This window comes from Bos grunniens, chromosome 3 (genome assembly GCF_055505025.1).
Source record: "Bos grunniens cultivar Pamir isolate PY7600 chromosome 3, Bosgru_T2T1.0, whole genome shotgun sequence".
NCBI classification, from domain to species: Eukaryota; Metazoa; Chordata; class Mammalia; order Artiodactyla; family Bovidae; genus Bos; species Bos grunniens.
This window is the reverse complement of record NC_141167.1, coordinates 89,791,921-89,814,369: the sequence shown is the minus strand read 5'-3', so window position 1 is coordinate 89,814,369 and position 22,449 is coordinate 89,791,921. Positions and strand designations below refer to the sequence as shown.

Here is a 22,449-nt window from a genome sequence, read left to right as displayed (position 1 = left end):
TCGCTGGGCACGTGGCCGGGAGAGCCTGCTGCCAGATCCAGGGCCCGCCCACTTGGGTGGGGAACACCCACGGGCTGGGAAAAGACAATGTGGGTCGCTGTTTGGGCCGAGCCTGCCCAAGAGGGCACTCCCTTCCTCCTCCTTTGCCTTCTCCTGGCTGAACTCCCCTCTGCCTGATGGGGGTGGGGGGTGACAGCTGCAATTAGAGGCAAGACGCCTTCCTGCCCTCAGAGCATTTAATAGCAAACTGTGGAGGAAAAAAAGGCTCTTCCTGAATCCTGGACCCCCAGGGGAGAGATGGAGGGAGGGGGCTTAGCATGAGCAGCCCCACAGCTCTATTTAGGAGGTGGTTAGGGTCACCCTCAAATTCCCACGCAATCACATGGTAGATGTATAGTTCTGGGTGGTGGAAGCCACAAGCGGAAAAGTGCTTCTCCCTCTCCCTCCCCCTCTTTTTTTTTAGAGCTGGCTATTTGCCAGGCAGTGGTGCACATCAGTTCAAACTTCAAAATAACCCTAGAAGGTATTGTTAATACCTGGTCATTCAATGGAGGCTCTCAGGAGTCATGTAAGCTGCCCGTATCAGATTACCAACAAATGAAAGAACCAGAATTCGAAACAGGGCCGACTGGATCCAAAACCTCTGTCCTCTCCTCTCTTATCCTTGGAGTTTGCCAGCCAAGCCAGCCCCTTCTGAAGGAGCAAGCCCCCACCCATCCTTTCTGTCTCCACAGAGATCCGAAATCCAACCTAGGTGAAGGCTCATTGGCCGTGGCTGCCTTGGGCGGTGGAGGGTGGTGTGTGTGTAGAGATTCCACCTACTGATTTGTTAAGTCCTGAGATAGGGAGAGATGGGCTGCTAGGTGAAGGAGAAATTTTGCTGTGTGCTTAGGTGCTCAGTCGCGTCCGACTCTTGGCAACTCCATGGACTGTATAGTTCACCAGGCTCCTCTGTCCTTGGAATTCTCCAGGCAAGAATACTGGAGTGGGGAGCCATTTCCTTTCTTCAGAGGATCTTCCCTCCCCAGGGATCGAACCCAGGTCTCCCACACTGAAGGCAGAGCTATCTTTACCATCTGAGCTATCACGAAAGCCTGGGGCAGAAGCTACCCAGCAGTTACTCAAGAAGGTACCAGCTCTGATTCAGCTATGATCATACAGGAAACCAAGTCACTTCTTGGCCATTCATCTGCTTTGTAGACCAGTCACTGCAATGCAGACCAACTGAACAAAACTTTTTCAACAGCTCCCCATGCCAGGTACTGCAGTTGGAACTAACAACAGACCAATGACAAGGACCCAGTATTCCTGACTCAAGGGATCCAGCAGGAAGAAGCAACTCATAACCCATCAGTGAGTCAGAAAGGATCCGAGGGAATGAAAACTCAGTGTAACTTGGACCAGGACAAAGCAGTTAGTGACATTTGCTGCCACAAATTCACAAGTGCTGGGCACTGGCATCTTCACGCTCTTATTTCCTTCTGACCACATTCAGGAAGTGGCTGCTGTTACTCTTGACTCTACACGGAGAAGGCTCAGAGAAGGTGAGCGACTTGCCCAGGGTCCAGGTGCCAGAGCTGGGATTGAAGCAGTTCCAACTGACTTGCAGGCTAGAGCTTTCACACCGCCCCACAAACTGCCCGTATTTACTCCAAAGCCAAGTCAAGAGGAACAACAACAAAACCCGTCCTCCCCGCATTATCCACGCATGGAGAATAAATGGAATGCTGGCTGCCTGTGGCGGAATTTCGCCTGGGTCTTGACAGGGCTCATGTAGCTCGCACCCCATCCCGTGCTTTGCTGATGAAAGACTAGGGTCGATTCATTTGTGTCCCCCTGCTGCCCCATTATTTTTCTTTCTCCCTCCCCTTCTGGGCTCCTGCTGGGGAAATGATGGAGACTGTGTTTTACTGACAGTGAGGGGACAGGTAAATGGGAACGCGTGGAGCCTAAGCGATACAGGAATGTGGGGGGCCGTGTGTGCCCTTGTGGCAGTAGTGGAAGGAAGTAGAAACTGACAGCTTAATGCTGCCCCTGGGGCTCATTTTATGGGAAATTAGGACATGCAAATTAGTTGGAAACTCATTTAATACCCTCCCTGGCATGGGGCCTGCCTCACACCTGGCTCACTTCCCTGGGCAGGTGTAGGGGTCCCCTGACTGGCTCAGGCATCTGCTCGGGGCCCCACATGGCCACTCTGTGGCCCTGGGACCAGAGTGTGTCTATAGGTTATCCCTGACCACAAGCAGGAGCTAAAAGAGGCCCTGCTGGTGTGGCCGGAGGGCTGATTGGTCTCCTTCATCTTCCCATCTCTTTAGGCCTGGGACCCTTCTTTCCCAGAAGGTCTGTCTCCCTCCAGCACTTCCCCTGCACCACCCCTCAGGGTGAGATCTGAACTCAAACTTGCCCTGAGGACTAGAGGCCTCGTTCAGCTCTGTCCCCACCACACATCCCTGAGAAAGGGGGACCCTTCATCTTTGCCAAGTCACAGCAACATTTCCTATAGCGTCTCCATGAGACAGAAGCACAGCCTGTCTCTCTGGGGAGCAGGGCTAGGAGACTGCCCGTCACTGGGTAAGCTCGTCACTGGGTAAGCTCATCACTGGGTAAGCTCGATGGGGTTGCCTGACCTCCCTGAGCCTCACTGTCCTCAGTGTGAAACAGAGATCATGCAGGGCTGCTGGGAGATGTGAGGGCGTGAGGCACCTCCAGGTCTAGAACCCTGAGCAGAGCAGCTATGTATCAGATGACCGACCTTCACTTCAGGCACTGACCATGTGAAACAGGGTAAAAAAGCTGAAAGATAGGAAACAGCCTTGTCTGAGCCCTGGTCTCCTCTTCTGGCCCTATTACCCCACGGGATTATAGCAAGGATCAGAGAAGACCTAAGTGCAAACATGTTGTACATTGTAAAAATGTTCCCCAGATGGGCTGTTGGCCAAACAGCAAACAATTTACACTTTTCCGTGGAAGGATATGTGTGCGTGTGTGTGTGTGTTGGGGTGGGGTGGAGGCTGGGTACAGAGTGGGTACCCAGCACAGGCTGAGCTCAGAAATGGTGCCTGAAAACCCCCCACTGCCTGAGGCCGAGCTGGAGGGTGCACTCACCCCCTCCACACCCCAGCTCTCCCTCACTGTAAACCCTCAGGGCCCTCGAATTCCTGGCAAGGACTAGAGAGGTGAACGCGCCAAGTTCTGATGGTTTGAGGAAGTCAGGCCCCCATCTGTGTGCTCTTTAAGGCCTTAGTTGCCGGAGTCCCTGCCTGGCCCCACAGCTCTGCTTCCCCCCTACCCCCACCCCCCTGAGGGTTTCACAGTCCTGGCTGTGGCTGCCTTCCGAGAATCCACTACCTCTGACAGGGTGAGAGGGAGGCTTCCTCGAGTCCTACCCATCATGAGCAGCTCAGGCTGGTGCCACCAGGGGAAGGGTGCTGGCTTAGAAGGGCCTGGCAGAGAACAAAGCAGGGGCCCAGGACCCCAGACTGCAGTCCCCTCTTCCTACTATTATCAGGATGCCCGACTCCCCTTGTTGTTGTTAGTTGCTAAATCATGTCTGACTCTTTTGTGACCCCAAGGACTGTAGCCCTCCAGCCTCCTCTGTCCATGGGATTTCCCAGGCAAGAATACTGAAGCGGGTATTCTTCTCCAGGGGATGGATCTTCCTGATCCACGGATCAAACCCGAGTCTCCTACACTGGCAGTTAGACCCTTTACCACTGAGCCACCAGGGAAGCCCTGACTCCTCTACCCAGCATTTAAAACAAACAGGATGATGAAACCTTGTTCCCAGGTTCCCTCTGAGGTCGACAGAGGACCTATTTCCTGCTCCTCTCCCTGTGCCCTTCAATCAGTTCCGGCACTTCCCTCCACCCTCCACCACCAAGCCCCAGATGTATTCAATACACCCCCCAAGCCCAGAACACGCACACATACATGCACACAAGGGCATCACAATTCAGTCAGTCTCTCCAACATCCCTAAAACAGAGTCCACATTCTTGTCCCCCACTGGAGTCCTCCTCTTTCTTCCTGGCCCTCTAAGTGTCCTTACCCCACACTCCGCCCCCATAACTCTGTGAAAGCATCTTTGTTACTGGTCAGAGAGAGGTCTCCAAGGAACAAAGTGGGAGGGAGACTTTCTTGGGCACCTATTCCTCCACACAGTGCTTGGGGCCAGAATAATCTGACAAGGGACCATGACTGCACCTCCCACTTGGCCTTCTTGTGGGCCAAGCTGGGCCCAGGGCCAAGGAGGGAGCGGGATCTCTGAACCACAGGTCTCAGGCCACAGTGGCCACGCTCCCTGGCTTCCTCTCCACAGATTCCATTCCCCATCTGCCTGTTCTTTGGCCCACCCCTCAAGATAACCACCCTGTTCCAGAAATCATTGCCCAGAACAACCTCCTGCACGCTCTGCAGCTCTGCCTTTTCCCAACCACCACCCGGGCCCTTGGTCCTGCCCTCGAGTTCCTCCCACTGGCCAGGGAGAGGGCGTTTGGGCACAGCAGATGGCACCTGGTTTGCGGGGGTGGGTGTCCCCATCCAAGGGAAGAATCAGGTTTTGTTTTCTTGCTTCCTCCGCTTTGCACATGTCACTCCCCTGGCTGCTCTCCCCTTCCTCCTGTGCCTCCCTCAGCCCCCTTCCTCACCTCCTGCTGCTGACAGGGCAGGGTGTGTGTGTGGGGGGGGGGGGTGGGGTGGGGTGGGAAGGTGGGGGTGCTGGAGCACACAGCTGGGAGGAAACGCTGCCTGGGATCTGAAGGAAGCGTTGGGATCCTGTGACTTCATCCTCACTTGGCCTGTCTCCCGTGGTCGTTCACAGGCCCAGCCCTGCCCTACAGGCCCCAACGGACTTGCTTAGCCTTATTTCTGTGCACTTCTCATCCCCCCACTTGATGCTCCAGGGAGGTGAGCACTTTGTTCCAAGCTTGGGCTTTTTTATGCCTTTAAGTCTTTGACCTGTTGTTACCTTACCCACTGCCTCAGACTGGCTGACTTGTTATTCATCTTTCACGCTAGTTTAAAGGGCATCTCCTGTGCAAACCCCTCCCTGGAGGCTGTATCTGTGCCTGCCTCCAAACATGGGACTTATTTTGTAAGTCACCCCAGACTGTGAATACCTCCAGGGCAGCAACTCCTCTTCCCCATTCCTCTCCACATGACCTCTACCCCTCAGAGTGAGCCCCCGGAGCGGGCTGAGCCCGGCTCCTGCATCTCTTGCTTTAGAAAAGATCAGCAGTCACAGCCTCTCAGTTGCCTACCCAAGCCCAAATCTCACTCGGTTCACTCCCCAGGAGAGGGGAGCTGGGCCCATGTCACCTTCATGAGAGCAAACTCATCACAAACCCCCTCCCAAGCTGCTGCGCAGTGCCCTAGGTCCCTGGCTTGTTCCTTTGGCATCTCCATACTGGCTTCTCAGGCCAGTTCTATTGTAACACTGTCTGGGGAGCCCCGGCCCTCCTCCCTGCCAGCTCCCTGCCCCTATTTTGCTGTCATGGGGACCCAGGGCTCAGACCCTGCAGGTGAGCGCAGTCACTTTTCTCCCACGTCTGCTCCATCCTGGATGACATGGCTTTTACCCCAGCCTCCAAGTTCTGTCTTTTTCTACTTGCTCTGTCTCCACAGGTCTTCCTGACCTGGCTCATCTCCTTGTCCCTTTTTGCAACATCTGACCCCAGTCTTGCGTACCCTGGGAGTTTCTCTTAACCTGCTTTGCCAGGGATCCCCACCCCTCCTGGGGACATCAAGTCTGCTTGATTCTCCTTCCCTCATTGTGACTGTGGAGAGTCAGGGTGCGGCAAGGGGGAAGGAAGCTGAGAGGTGGGTGTTGAGCGCCTTCCCTACCTCCAGTCCTACTACTGGCCACCCTCCAGACATTGTCTCCCAGGGCCTGAGCTGCCAGCAAGGCAGCATTCAAGTTGTTTGTGGAGATGTGGTGGGAAAGGGGAGGGTATCAGGCACAGACACTTTTTTAAAAGCAAGAAGCAACAGATTCCTCCAAATGGTTTGAGTACATCAATGAAATCCCTGCATAGACTCTGCTCCCTGAGCAGACGTGCCAAGGCTGGTAACTCTGCCCCTGATGCCCCCAATGAGTCACTTGAAGCCTTCTGTGTGCACTGTGCCAGGACTGACCTAGGGAATCCTGCTCCTGTCAGAATCCCTGATTTGCAGTCCAAGTATATCAATTTATATTCCAGAAAACAAGGGGTCAGGTACAACTGCATCCATGATTTCAAGGGCCCAAAGAGTCCCAAAGCTCCTGGTCTTGGTTTCAGGACCCTACCAGGAACACAGGGATCAAATATCTTCTTTAAACTTCTCCATTAAATGCATCCTCTTCCAGGAAGGCAGGCAGGGCCCAGTGCCTATCGAGTCCCACAATTTGCCAACCTAGTTCCACAATTCCAAGTCCCACTCTCCAGAATAGGAGGACCGCATACTTAGCACCCCTTTAATCCTGGTGGCTCCTTCAAATTTCCCAACCCATCCAATTGGAAAGACACTAGTGATGCAAAAGGCAAGGTGAACAGGGGCTACAAAGTTGTGGCTTTGCTTTTTACCCACAAGGGAAGGTCTGGATGATGGGATCTTGGGGAGAAAGGGGTGGATTGAGCCTTCTCACTCAAATGGTAGTTCCCCAGAGAAAGGAAGGGCCAGAGGGGTTGCTGTCTCCTGCTGTGAAATAACGGTAAAGAAGGAGCGCTTGGGAGGGTGTGAAGGTGTGAACTAATATTTACTTCATGCCCACCAGGTACCAAAGGTTTGAGGGGAGCAGACTTATGATAGGTGAAACAGAAGAATACAAAGCAAAAAAGAGGGACTTTACTCTTCAGTCCTTTCTTACGTCTTTGAGTCTCAAAGTGCTAATGTTGGTTCCCTTCTAAACGGAGTTTTGTTTGGGAACGATCATAACCATATGCCTGAGATCATCATCATCATTAGAGAAAGAGGGAAAATGAAGTGAGAAATGAAGGCTGGGAAGATTACTAGAATCCCTAGAGTACGCCGTACCACCCTGCAACTGCCATCCCCTCCATTTTGGAGATCTCCGTATCCCTGCCTCTGCAGGACTCACCCATATGCTGCTGTGTGCTTGCCATCTGCCCAGCTCAACCTATGAGTTGCTGACTTGTTTCAATGACTGTCACCATGTGGCTCCAGCCTCTCTACGTTAACACCAACTGAAACCGTATCACTCCTGGTTCCTCTTCTGCATTTGCTTTTTCCTGAAATCAGCCTGTAACATTCCAACCCAGTCTCACCTATTGATTCCACCCTTTAAAACCTTCTCTTGACGCATTTCATATCTCCTGGAACAGAAAGCATCTCTCTCATGCTACTTTGCTTTATGAAGTACCTTTATGGTACTTTTAACATACTTTATAAAGTACCTTTATAGTACTTTTTATTAGTTGTGACCTACCAGTTTCTATACCACATACTGTTCTCCTTCTGCCACCATACCGGCCCATGCTCCTATCCTTCTTCACCTGTGTGCCTATTAGCACACACGCGTGCACTGTTTCACCCAGCTTAGGAGTAATCCATGCTTGACATCTCCATTGTCTTTGCTTCCACTTTCTTCTATATCTGTTCCAGATACTGTCCCCCACCACTCTACTGATGGCCCATCAAGGTCACCAGTGACCTCCGTGTTCTTTGCTAATTTTTCATCTCCCAACCTCATGATGGGGTCTGTGGGTCTCTTCTGTCAATAATCAATCCTAGTGATCCTACTCAGCTTCGTGTTCCTAAATATTAAATGTAAATGTCCTGTCCAGACCTCCTTCTCTGAATGCCAGACTCGTATCTAACCACCTAATGTACAACTCTAGAATCTGACACGGTCTTACACATGATATGTTCAACATGGAGCTCCTGCTCCCCTCCCACACCTGTTCCCGTCACAGCCTTCACGACCTTATCAGTCAAAAATCTTGGAGTCATCTTTGACTCCTCTCTCTCACACACATTCTACATGTGTCAGCACTTCCGCTGGCTCCACTTCCAGACTTGATTACTCAGTCTCCTAACTGGCCCCTCTGCTTCCATCCTGGGCCCTCTATAGGTTATTCTCAAATCAATTGCCAGAGTTATCCTGATGGCAGGCTGACTCAGAACATCTTATATCCTCTGCCAAAATCCCTTCCATGGATTCTGCTCAGTAAAAGTTGAAGGAAATCTGCCCCCACCCAATCCCACCACCTCTGTTATTTCCTATTACTCTCCCCCTTGCTCCCTCTGCTCCAGCCACACTGGGCTCCTTGCTGGTCCTCCAACACATCAGGCATCTGCAGACCCTTTCCACTGCATGGAAGGCCATTCTTCCCCCATGCAGGTATATGGGTTGCACATTTCAAATATTTATGCAAGAGTAACTTCAGTGAAACCTAAACCTGTGACCAGCACCACATTCCCTCTGCCCCAAACTGCTGCCCCTTTACTCTCCTTCTCTTCTCCATAGTGCTACACACACACACACACACACACACCCTTTTGCCACCTGCCAGAAACTCCACAAGGGAAGGGATTTTGGTTTGTATTATTCTCTGATGCACTCCCAACAAGCAGGTCAGCACCTGGCAAACCAAAGAGGCATAGTGAATATTTGCTGATAAGCCTGTAAGGGTCATACCTTGTTCTGCTTTATAAACCCTGCAAGAATTTTTACATGGTTGAAAGTAGGCACAAGAACTTGCATTTGGTTAAGCTTTTAAAAGTGCATTGAAAACAACACCTCAAAATAAGAGTCACATCACTGCTTAAAATGGGAAGTTTTATTAAGATTTTTCCTCAATAGGAACAGCCAAGCCCATGCTTCTTAAGAGAAGCGATCAGCAGGAAATGCATGTCACACCTTGGGCCCAGAACCACAGGAAACTTCTGAACAAGCTCTTGTTGATGTCTGCAAAATAGAATTCATGCTGTCTCCCAGAAAACAGAACTAGGCACCCAGTTCAAAGTCTCCAACTGTTCTCAACAAGAATATTTAAGCAAGATATGGCATTAGATGAATGGACTATATATTCAACAAACCCAAGATGAAGCTGTAGTAAGAAAAATCCATGTTGAACGCAATGTCGATACTACATTTTCAAAAATAATTTTCATTTTTTACATTTTTGGAGAATAGAAATGCTAAAAGTTGGGTGGCCAGACTGCCTCAAAGCTCACATTCATTTCCTTCCCAGCAAGATGGGCTCTTTCCAGACCCTGAACAAGCAACCAAACCACTCTTCCCTTTCAAGTCTGGAGCTGAGTCAAGAAGGGCTATTTTATTTTAACACACATTTAAGTAGCACCTTAAATAAGTACAAGGCCCTAATAAAACAAAGGTTTTGTTTCCTTCCTCCAAATACCTGACCAATTCTTCACACTTTGGTTTCACAACACACATATTTATGAGTGTATTTTACACCCTCTAACATTCTACTGATTGCTTACAAAGGAAAATACTAAGGTAATCTTTATATCTTTCTGTCCCTCAGTCCTGAAAACAAAAATTGGATCATGAGCTAACAAAGACATATGTACCTATGAGGATAATGAGGCAAAAATTTGAAATTGGGAGGTCCAGAAAATGAAGAATGTTCATATGTGGAAAAAAACAGTCCCAGGCCAAGACATATGTACCGATGAGGATAATGAGGCAAAATATTTGCAATTGGGAGGTTCAGAAAATGAAGAATGTCCATATGTGGAAAAAAACAGTCCCAGGCCAAGTATCTCATTTTAATAAAGGTGGTAATAAAGATTAGTATATTCCCAAGGAGTAACTTTTTCCAAGTATATTCTAACTTCTAAGAAGCATACTGTTTCACCAAGGAGTAAAAGGCACCAGTTATGATGGCAAATTAAGGTGCAAGAGATCAGTTCAAAGTTGTAGGGGAAGAGAGTAATACCACTATCCATCTCGAAACATTTCTAAGAGAATTTACCCTGTGGACACACTAGTGAATTACTATTCATATCTCAGATGAATTTCTTATATCTTCTTTGTCCAATTAAAAACTCATGAGGGAAGGCATTTTATTGCCTCTTGGTGAGGCACGCAGTGTTTATAGAATAGATGGCTTTAATATATACTTTTAATTCAATGCTGGCAGAAGCGTTAACTGATACTGAAGCTCCCCCTGGTGGAGGGTAAAATTATAGATAACATATTTATTGTTAAGTTTTTAAAACTATGATTGGGGCACTACTAAGCCATTCAAGTTGTTTGTATTCAAAGTGGGAAAGAGCAAACAATCAACTATGACATCAAGTCTCCTTTAAATCATAATATTACTCATATAACCAAAGTTATTACACTTAAATAGCCATAAATACTAATATGCTATCAGTTCTTGAATATTTACCATATGAGATTCATATAATATCCTTGAGGACTTTTAAATTTTATGCTATAAAAATACACCACTATTTTCAGGTACCCTCCCTTATGGAACCAAGACTAAGGACTCCACATAGAGACATTATAAAAGCACACCTCTCTCATTTTCTGACAGGATACCTTTCCCTCTTGCTCAGCAATGGCAGATTTCTTTCGGATAGCGATGCATACCTCTGATTTTAGCTGGTCCTGCTCTGTACACTACTGTGTGCCAGAAGGGCATTTTTCTTCACAATTCTACCTTTATCCCAAGTGGACTGTATAAGATGTAACAAATCCAGTACCTGTCATGTTCTAAAACAGAGGACGTGGAGTTCACGCTACTCCTTAAGCAGACTGGAACTTGGGAGTTATTTAAAATAATTCCTACTTAATCTGGCAAATAACTATACAATCTGTGTAACAGGTAATATCTAGAAATGTTTGCTCGCTTATGAGATGTTTGTCTATGATTTTAAGTCCAAAGGAATGTTTGAGAGGTGTGTTTTAAAGAAGAACGACTTTAGAGGACCTTAAAATATGCCACACTGACCTGGACAGACCGGCCCTAATGCTTCGCTTATTTTTCAAATTTATTGCATTTAGGAGATTTTGGCTCCTCAGTCCCAGACATATGTATAACTGGATCAGCAGAAGGTAAGTATTAGGTAACTAAGTTTATTAGAAACTTAAAAGAATACAATTTCCAAAAAAATTTTTTACAATATTTTAACATTTTCTCAGGTTGGTCAGAACTTACATTTGAAATTTGATCTTGAAATGTCAATTTAGTAACTGATGGGGCTGACCACACTCCTGGAAAGTCTCAGCAAGGCGTGAACACTACTTCACACCCAGTTGCAATGAGACAGCGTCTAGATCCCTGAGCAATGATTTAGACTTTCTAGGACTGGTCTCCTTGATATTCAGTAACAAGGCACAGGGTTTCCCAAGCTTCTTTCCTTCCCCAGTACTTAAGTGGCTAATGAGCTGTTTGGCTCTACTTCATGGCATACATAAGTCATATCACTCTAGGTCCATGATCTACTTAAGCCCCAACTTCTGCAAAAAATGGAAAAAAACTGGGAAGGAAAAGAAAAGCACCACTATATAGCCAGCTAAAAATTTTAACTTAGCAACCTTTTCCATATGACCACCACTATACTGCTTCTTACACAGCTGAAGAAAAAGCAACTGACACATCCTTTATATGCTTTTTCACTTTCACCCACTTTTCTTAGATACTTCAATCTACAATACTATGAAGCAAATCTGAAAAATTTTACATAACATTTCATGGTGGACTTATACTCAACAAATTAACAATGGCAAAAGGATTTCCTTGATGAAATTACAAGCTGGGGAAGACTGGAAGTAGTAAAAGTTAAACCCTGATACAGTGTTAAACTTATCTTTTTACATATAAAAATAATACACAGTGGGATATTTTATTCAATAAGATACAATCTTTAAGATCAAGAGAGAATATACAAAACTATTGTATGTAGTATGATGTATTTCACTGTATAATAGGAATAAATATTATAGAACAGAAAGTGCGAGGTCTGCTCATAGAGAAATCACCACTTACTTAGGGGTTTAAAGCCAAGTGCTCTGCAGGTACCAGTCAGAAAGGAGCTACTGCTGCATTTAAAACAATGTGGTCATTATAAAATAAAGCCCTTAAATCTATAAACAATAACAAAACACACAAACCAAATGAAAATGTACTAAAATTTAATCATCCATAAAAGCTGTAATTTAATCTGACAGTAAAACACAAGAAGCGATATTAGAGTGGGTTTAGTCTATTATAGATTTCAGCTTTGAAAGCCATAGAAATCAGTATCCCAGTTTTTTCCCTATAAAAGACCCATTTTTCCAAAGCATTATGCACAAACAATTTTAATTAGAATATAATGACAGAATGATATTTCATAATTTTTTAAATATAAAATGAAGTCAATGACTCAAAAAAGTTATCTGCTGCAGTGAGTTTGAGGGGAAATTTTTTCATAATCTATACCATTACAGATAAAGTATAATGGTTCAACTTTTAGTGCTTGACAGGGAGGAAACATGATAAAAAGGTCAATATGAAATCATTTGATTATAGTAGCAATATCTAACATTTGAAATGCATCCATGCTCTTTTGTATAATCATATTAGAGTCAAGTATATTTATTTTCACATCTGTTATAACTGCTATTGCAAAGGAGAAATACTATTGTCTTATTTTCCAAGAGATATACACAGAGCAATTCTTTTCTCCATGGAACTTGTGCAAACCAATATAAGATCTAAATTCTTCACATAATATATAAAACAGGAGAAGCCTCTTCAGATTTATTTTTTGAAGTATGGAATGCTGGCACTTTCCAATTAGGCAACAGTTCTTCATTCCTGTAATCTAGAACATCGAATAGATACAGATATATATATACATATATATATATATTTATATGTATGTTTAATCTCAATGTCAGAACATGATAGTAAATAGATATCTAGTATTATAGAAAGAAATGTTTTTAGCTGATCATTAGATAACTAAATATATTAAACAGATATAGTAACAAGGTTATTTTAAACTCTCTTTAAAATGTTTTTAAAAACAGTTTTATTGTATTTCGTGTTTCACAATGTATCCAGCAGTCCTGTCTGTACAGAGGAAAACAGTGATGATTTCCACCCCATTATCACCTTATTTTTAAAAGTTCCTTTTCTACTAAGAAAACAACTCATGGCTGCATCAACTTCCCATGGAAAATTCTTTAATTCAACCATTTTATGGTTATTATATTAGAGCTGTAAGTATTACTGTTAGCCGTTCAGTCATGTCCATCTCTTTGAGACCCCATGGACAGTAGCCCGTCAGGTTCCTCTGTTCATGGAATTCTCAAGGCAAGAATACTAGAGTGGGTATGGAGTGTTTAGCCATTCCCCCCTCCAGGGGATCTTCCCAACCCAAGGATTGAACCTGGGTATCCTGCACTGCAGGCAGATTCTTTACCATCTGAAGTACCAGGGAACTCCATATTAGGGTTACCTCTTCCAATTTAGGCTAGGTCAAAAAGAGATAATACAGAAATAGCTGATGCCTGTTTTCAAGGGCAGAAAATTCAAAGTAAGGATTACTATTCAGCAGAAGAAAATTAGGTTAAAGGAGTAATTTCCTGAAGATGAATTTCTTTCCTCCATTTTCAAAAGTAGGACATATTAGAAAAAGACTAACATGTTTCAATATGATTTTGCCTAATGGCTAAGGCTAGATAAGTTGCCCTTAAGCTTCACATACTCTTTCTAAAAACACTTAAGAGTTGCTGTTTAAATTTATTCTGTATCTCAGTACCTTTTAAATGGGATCAACATGGCACTTCAAGCCTATAGCTCTGCAAAGTATTCTGATTACTAAGTGACCTACTATTTGGTATTATCAAATAGGCACAGAGGTCCTGGGTAACATTAAATATATTGAAGGCTGAATTACCTATCAGAGTCTAAGAATTTATGCAACCAGGATGAAAGTCTTATTTCTAGATTTAAGTCAAGATTTCTTTCCTCTAAGGTAAACTCACAGTAATACACTGTAGTGTGTGTATGAATGAATATTCACAATAGGCCAGAAGATGGCACCTCTTCCTTTAAACATAAGCTAAAAGGACATTTTCAGAGAACTGGAAATTCAGTGAGAGTCAGCTCAGATAATGATAAAAATGAAGCAGTCATATAAAAGAGTTAAATACATTTCAGAACAGGAACTGGAATTTGGAGTTCTCTTTTCTTTTTACCTTTGTACCCTTCCCTAAAGAAATGCAAATAGCAGCAATTTTATCAATAATCCTCTTCAGAGAGCTGATGATTCATAGCTACTGACTCAAGATTTCACTAAAAGCCTAAAGCAACCATGCGGCCAGAAGCTGTTTTTCCAAAGTCTGACTACCAGAGGCAACCTAGGAACTTTTCTGCTTTCCCTCTACTTTATTTCAAAAGGGGGCATAATTACTCAGTTGTTTCCCCTAAGAGAAATTTGTTCATATCTCTAAGGAAGCACATATTAGTTAATTTGGTACTCTGGAAGAGGTAATCTACTAAATGGACCCAAGGGACTTACAAGAGTTAGCACAACCAACTCTCAAGTGGGGAGCAACTGACTTTCCTCTAAGTGGACCAAGTTTAGTAACAGTCCCATAATTAGCATCAAATTACATCATAAACCCACTTCATGAAAATATTCTTTCATGGTATGGACATGAGTTTGAGTAAACTCCAGGAGCTGGTGATTGACAGGGAGGCCTGGCATGCTGCAGTCCATGGGGTTGCAAAGAGTCAGATACGACTGAGTGACTGAACTGAACTGAATGTTTAGAGTTGAAGAACATAAGCAGAAACTGTTCAGGGGATTTAAGTATATAATTAAAGACAAACAAACAAATGGCCCCACACAGCCTGGTTTCTCACTTGATAGGCAGCTTCAATGCTGTCACTAATTTCTCTCCAATGGGTTCACTTAATGAAAACTTAAGTGCTACTTAAAATCAACTACTACTCAGAGACCTACAGAAGAAACATTTGAAAGAAGTCAACCCATACCTGAGAGGAAATAACTACTAAAACTATACTGACGTACCATCACACCCAGCAGAACTGCTCAAGTTCCAAGAACTGGCAATACTAAATTTTCAAAGGATGTGGAATTCGTAAACTGCTAGTATGTGTGTAAACTGGTACAACTACTTTGAAAGACTTAACAGTTTCCACTAAAGCTAACCACACATACAGTGTACTGTCTGGTCATTCAATTCCTACATACAGAAATGCATATGCATATACGTATATGTGCATAAAGACTTGTACAAGAAAGTGCACAGGAATCATACTTGTTCCTGAGAAGAACTCAAATGTCCATCAATAGCAGAATACATAAATATACTGCTAGTGTAGTCATACAACAGAAATAAACTACTGCTACATGCAACAAGGATTAGTCTTAGAAACACTTTTGAGTGAAACAAGCCAGACATAAAATAGCACATTATATGCTTTTGTTTCTGCTTCATTCAAAGAGGGGCAAAACTCACTTTTTCCCAGATGAACCACTGTTCCACTTCAATTCAGTATGAATTTGGGTGTGACCTTGGAAGGCTTTCCATCTATTCAACCACTATTTTTTGAATACCCATTCTATACTAGGTACTGGGGATGCTTTGGAGCAAAACAGATATGATTCCTGCCCTCCCTCAGAGAGCCTAGACCCTCACTGAGAAAAAGACAAATTTTCCAACAGATGAACATATCTACAAGTTATATAACACATTTACATTTACAAATTACAGAAGCCTGGAAATACCCCAATAGGTGAAGTGGGAAGTGGTTAACGGTGGGGAAAGCCCAACCTAAGAGGCTGAGAAAGGTGTTTGTTCTGCTTTTAGCACCTTACCTGGCTCAGAGCTGCTGCTTACTGTGGGTCTAAAGCAGCAGACACGATTTCTTTTTAGGCTTCTTCTTTTCCACTGGTGTTTTTCTATTTATCTGTCTGACCAGGTCATAAAATATCTAAATAAAAGCAAGAAAAAAGTAGTACTTATTCAAACAATATTTGAGACCTTTTTCCATAAAACAATCTTGATTCTGTTAAATATTTTTCTGCTCTTGGGTCTGTATTTCGTCGCTTATCAGCAGGTCTCAGACACTCCAGCTGATTTTCAGTCAGGGTAAGGCAGGACTTATCTATTTACAATGAAAGAAATACATTTGTTCTTAGATACTCAATAACAAGTTAATAAAAAGAATTAGTAGTGAAGAAATAAGAGAAATCACATTCTTCACGGAATCTTCTATGCTTCAAAAACCTAATTATACTTGTTTTATTTTTTAAAAATTTCAAACTTATAGAAAAGGTGCAAGATTAGCACCAAGAACTTAAGTATTTTCTTCACCCATGTTCACCAATTAGTAACATTCTGCCAAGTGTATATTTTTCCAAAGAGGAAATGCAGATGTCCAACAGGCACATAAAAAGATGCACAACATTGCTAATCACAGGGAAATGCAAACTAAAATGGCAACAAGACACCACCTCACATCTCTCAGAATGGCAAGCATCAAAAGGAATACAAATAACAAATGTTGGTGAGGATGTAAAGAAAAGGGAACGCTCACATATTGTTGGTGGGAATGTAAATTGGTGCAGCCACTCTGGAAAACAGTATAGAGGTTTCATAAAAAACTAAAAACAGAATTATCATATGACCCAGCAATTCCACTCCTGGGCACATATCCAATGAAAAACACTGATTTGAAAAGGTACATGCCCACCCATGTTCATAGCAGCATTATTTACAAGTGCAAGATATGGAAGTGTCTACCAACAGATGAATGGATAAAGAAGATGTAGTGTACATACACAATGGAATACTACTCATCATGGGCTTAGTTGCTCAGTCGTGTCTGACTGACTCTTTGTGACCCCATAGACTGCAGCCTGCCAGGCTCCTCTGTCCATGGGGATTCTCCAGGCAACAATACTGGAGTGGGTTGCCATGCCCTCCTCCAGGGGATCTTCCCAACCCAGGGATCAAACCCAGGTCTCCCACACTGCAGGCAGATTCTTTTACCTTCTGAGCCACCAGGGAAGCCCACTAATCATAATAAAGAATAATTAAATTTTGCCATTTACAACAATATGTATTGGACTTAGAGGGCATTAGGCTAAATGAAATAAGTCAGACAGAGAAGACAAATATTGTGTAATATCACTTACATGAGGAATTTAAAAAATACAGCTAGTGAATAGAACAAAAAAAACCACAGACTCAGATGCAGAGAACAAACTAGTTGTTACCCATGAATAAAGAAGCCGGGAGAGGCCATATAAGGGTAGGGGGTTAAGAGACACAAACTATCAGGTATAAAATAAGCTATAAGGATTTATTATATAATACAGAGAATATAGCCAATATTTTGTAACTATAATGGAGTATAACCTTTAAAAATTATGAATCACTACACCATACACCTATAAAACATAATATTGTACAGCGAGCATGCTCAGTTGCTGTCATGTCTGACTCTCTGTGATTCCATGGACCAGCTCACAAGGCTTCTCTCTCCATGGGATTTTCTAGGCAAGAATACTGGATTGGGTTGCCATTTCCTATTCCAGGGATCTTCCTGATGCAGAGATTGAACCCACATTCTTGTGTCCCCTGCACTGACAGGTGGATTCTTTAGTACTCCTCCATCTGGGAAGCCCAATATTGTACAGCAACTAGGTGAAAATTGAAGTGTTAGTTGTTCAGTCGTGTCCAACTCTTTGCAACCTCATGGACTGTAGCCCACCAGGCTCCTCTGTCCATGGAATTCTCGAGGCAAGAATACTGGAGTGGACTGCCATTCCCTTCATGTCTCCTACATTGCAGGCAGATATTTTACTGTCTGAACCACCAAAGAAGCCCATACAGCAACTACACTATAAATTAAAAAAATAATTAATGGTCCCAAGATCACAAGCCTAAATTATTTGTTAAGGGGGTACCACTACCAAACAATTTATTCAAAGCTATAAAAGTGCTTCATTTACATTCTTTTCCTTCTGGTCCATCCTACTCAGTTCCATTTTCTTCAAACCATTTAATTCTATTATCTTATTTCTAAGAAAGCTGAAAACATAAGAGTTTATTAACAAAATGGTAGTTTCTGTTTCACACAACTCCAAAACCCTCCAAGAACTTAATATGCATAGTGAAAGTCGCTCAGTCGTGTCCCATTCTTTGAGACCCCATGGACTATACAGCCCATGGAATTCTCCAGGCCAGAATACTGGAGTGGGTAGCCTTTCCTTTCTTCAGGGGATCTTCCCAACCCAGGGATAGAAGCCAGGTCTCCTGCATCACAGGCAGATTCTTTATCAGCTGAGCCACAAGGGAAGCCCATACTTATTATTATGCTTAATATGCATCAGATCAGATCAGATCAGATCAGTCGCTCAGTCGTGTCCGACTCTTTGCGACCCCGTGAATCGCAGCACACCAGGCCTCCCTGTCCATCACCAACTCCCGGAGTTCACTCAGACTCACGTCCATTGAGTCCATGATGCTATCCAGCCATCTCATCCTCTGTCGTCCCCTTCTCCTCCTGCCCCCAATCCCTCCCAGCATCAGAGTCTTTTCCAATGAGTCAACTCTTCACATGAGGTGGCCAAAGTACTGGAGTTTCAGCTTTAGCATCATTCCTTCCAAAGAAATCCCAGGACTGATCTCCTTCAGAATGGACTGGTTGGATCTCCTTGCAGTCCAAGGGACTCTCAAGAGGCTTCTCCAACGCCACAGTTCAAAAGCATCAATTCTTCGGCACTCATCTTTCTTCACAGTCCAACTCTCATATCCATACATGACCACAGGAAAAACCATTGCCTTGAGTAGACGAACCTTTGTAGGCAAAGTAATGTCTCTGCTTTTGAATATGCTATCTAGGTTGGTCATAACTTTCCTTCCAAGGAGTAAGAGTCTTTTAATTTCATGGCTGCAGTCACCATCTGTAGTCATTTTGGAGCCCCAAAAAATAAAGTCTGACACTGTTTCCACTGTTTCCCATCTAGCCACAAACAAAATCTCATTAGTTCCTCAGCTTTAATACATGAGCTATAAAGTGAAAAATAACAAAAGGATAAACTAAAATAGTAAACTGATCAAAACAGCACATTTCTTCATGCTAGCCAGTCTGGGTTTCTGGTACTAAACAAAATGATAACTGGTTCTGTTGTATTATCCTCAAGGATTTCTTTGGCAAATGGTGCCTACCTCACAGTAGCAGCTGGTTCAGTGATGAGGGCAAGTTCAAACTATGGTTATTTGGTTAGATATGCTGAAAGTCCTCAGCCTAGATTCTTCCTCATCTTTCTGAACTATAGAAAAATCTAAAGGGAACACAGAATAATTTTTTAATCCCTCTGTCATTCCTCAATTGGGATGTCTTGATTCCAATGATTATTCTAGCATCAGCAAAGAACAATTAAGTCCTGATTAAGACTGATGTGATTCTGATACAGCTATATACTACTTTCAGAACACAACTTGTTCACAAAATGATGTGAAACAAGTTTTAAAAAATTATATATTCTACCATATAGACAGCAGAGAATTAAAGAGGGCAATTTAGTTAAGCAGAATGTCCCCAAACTTGAGACCAAGAGCTGAATTGTGTTAAAGTAGGATCCCTCTATCTTCAGGGACTCAGAGATCACATATGTATTTCCAAAATATTAGCTGTCTGAGAAACTATTAACTACCCATGAAACTCTATAGTTGGATTATCAGGCTATCAAGACAGAAATATTAAAAGAAACAAGTTATTATACTGTCAAGAATTTTTAGCATGACGTTTGTATGTTTTCCAAAAGAATAAAGAGCCTTAAACACCTAATGTATTTCATTTTGTTGTATCATTTTTCTATTTTTGTTTTAAAACATTTATGTCAACAGTCGACTTCAATGAGGCTACTGGTTTCCAATGCAGCAGGCCTCCGAGGGAGGGAGGCCATCCCAGAGGGAGGCTTAGCAGCACGTAAGTTCCCACAAACAGGTAATGCTTCAAAGGTAAGAAATGCCTCCTGTCCCCTCTGGTCCCTGGACCCTGGCCCAGCTCAGCTCTAGCTGGGCCCTATGAAATCTGTGGGTGGGTACCAGTGAGGATAACCACAAGGATGCAGGAACTAGATCCAATCATGCTGCAGATGGTGACCTGGCACTACTATTTCCTTAGCCAAGCTCATCTATCAATCTTGTATTATCTCAAAGTTATCTCCTTGAGATAATTCTCAAAGAGTAAGACTAAACCAAAAATTAAAATTATGATTAGCCATGTTTTACAAGATAACATCTATGAAATCATAATTCTACAACAGGGAAAGCTGAAACAGGAAACATTTCACACTTCCTTTCATTACTTGGCAGTGAATTAAAAGTAAGTGTTGTTGAAGATCACAGCAGAACTTTTCCCCCATTGGTATGTTAACTTCTTTAGGGCATGACCAGTGTCTGTCCAGATGAGTGTTACTGGTGCCTAACACAGAGCCAGGCACACAGGGACATGATGAATACTCAGTGAATAAATAAAATCTGTGAATTTCTTATTTTTATGTATTTATTTAAGCTGGTTTTACCTAAGAAGCAAGCTTTGACATTCTTTATTTTTGTAAAACAGAGGATGTGTATCAAGCTTAAATTTTTTTCACACCACATGTTTAAAATAATTTGGTCATTGTCTATAACCATAAAAGAAAAAGAGACCAAAAGGACCAAAGGCCGGAGAGGAATGGCAAGCAAAAACACACAGAAGACTCTGACAACCCAACCCAGTCTTAACTTTCATCTATGTGGTGTGCTGAATTCTTAGTGACTGCCTGTGATCCTATAAATGGCAAAAGAAAGTGAAAGTGAAGTGGCTCAGTCATGGCCAACTCTTCGTGACCCCCATGGACTGTAGCCTACCAGGCTCCTCCGTCCATGGGATTTTCCAGGCAAGAGTACTGGAGTGGGTTGCCATTTCCTTCTCCAGGGGATCTTCCCGACCCAGGGATCAAACCCAGGTCTCCCGCCTTGTAGGCAGACGCTTTTACCATCTGAGCCACCAGGGAAGTCCTAAAGATAAATGGCAAGCACACTGGCAAATGAGAACGTTTGCTCTACTAGGAAAGGAAAGAAGTCTATTTCATTTTTTTGTTTGTTTTAAAGCCTGATGTTAAAATTAACAAAAGCAAGGGAACCTCTTAATATTTCGCTTGCATGTGGTGGTGGCAGTTGGGAACTGCACTCATCTTTTAGGGATCCAGTAAACCATTGGCCCTTTACACTCAGGCAGACAAGCTCACTTGTTAAGCATTCCTGTCCCCAGCTGTGTTCTCAGGATAGCGGAATGCTTAAGTCATGGACAGAAAAAGCCTTGTACACCTGCTCTAAGAGGCCTAAAAGACAGAGTGAATTATAGCTCTGTATCCATCCACTCACACAGATTCTTCGAGTCATACACCAAAGGGAAGCACGACTCAAATTACACGACGTCCTTCTGTACAACGTAAGTTCATTATAGTAACTACCTTGATTTCTGTATTTTTCTACTGAATTTTACAACCTGTTTACACACATCTGCATAGCTAACTGCTGTAAAGACAAGGGTGATATGCCAATTTTCACACACCACTTTCTGGTGTGTCATTTAGAGGCTTAGCAGGATTTAAAATACACTTTCTTTAACTTAAACTTCCCCTTTGCCGACAAGGTAAGTATATATGTTCTCATTATAGTCATCAAAGTGATTTTATACAGAGAAGGAATATAGTTTCTAGGAATTAGTGTTTTCCATAAACTGATGAAGATTGCTTAAAAGAACACTGCTTTTTCTTTTTAAAAAGTTGTTTTTAACTGTTAGCTTGAAAGAAGGGAAACTCAAAAGGCACTTATTTGTGCTGCCTCACAGCTGTTGGTTACCTCATTAACGTTGATCTTTGACTTTGCAGAAGATTCTAAAAAGGCACAGTTACACCACTGTCTTGCTAAATTCTGACCCTGTTCTTTGCCAACTACTCGCTCGTCTTCCAGGTCACACTTATTGCCAACCAAAATCATTGGAACCTGTGGAAAGGAAAAGACATATAATAAGCAACCAACATACTTGTTACTCAGCTTCTGATAAGCAAGCAACTACCCTCCACCAACTAAAATGTGTTAGGATTATTAGTTTCACCAAAGAAAAGTGAAAGTGAAAGTCACTCAGTCATGTCAGACTCTTTGTGACCCCATGATGTAGCCTGCCAGGCTCCTCTGTCCATGGAATTTTCCAGGCCAGAATACTGGAGTGGGAGCCATTCCCTTCTCTAGGGGATCTTCCCAACCTAGGGATTGAACCCAGGTCTTCCACAATGCAGGCAGATTCTTTACCATCTGAGCCAGGGAAGCCCATAAGCTTCACCAAGTGCTTTAAAAAAGGTGTATGTATGTGTGTTGGGGAGAAGATGCAAGGGGAAGAGACAGAAAAAAATGGACAAGATTCTACCACATTGATCTGCTAAAATCATT

At 43.4% G+C, this 22,449-nt stretch overlaps 1 protein-coding gene across 7 annotated transcripts in view; it reads right to left on the bottom strand.

Annotated features, from left to right (window-relative positions):
• Positions 1-12,094: 12,094 nt before the first annotated feature.
• Positions 12,095-22,449, bottom strand: part of RAP1A (RAP1A, member of RAS oncogene family) — an 82,347-nt gene continuing 71,992 nt past the window's right edge. For all 7 annotated transcript variants that reach the window (XM_086391816.1, XM_086391818.1, XM_086391813.1 and 4 more), the window contains 3 exons: positions 21,862-22,005; positions 15,816-15,931; positions 12,095-12,785 (listed from right to left, as the gene is read on the bottom strand). In XM_086391816.1, coding sequence (XP_086247942.1) covers positions 15,845-15,931; positions 21,862-22,005 — 231 coding nt within the window. In that variant the 3' untranslated portion in view covers positions 12,095-12,785; positions 15,816-15,844. The remainder of the gene's footprint in view (positions 12,786-15,815; positions 15,932-21,861; positions 22,006-22,449) is intronic.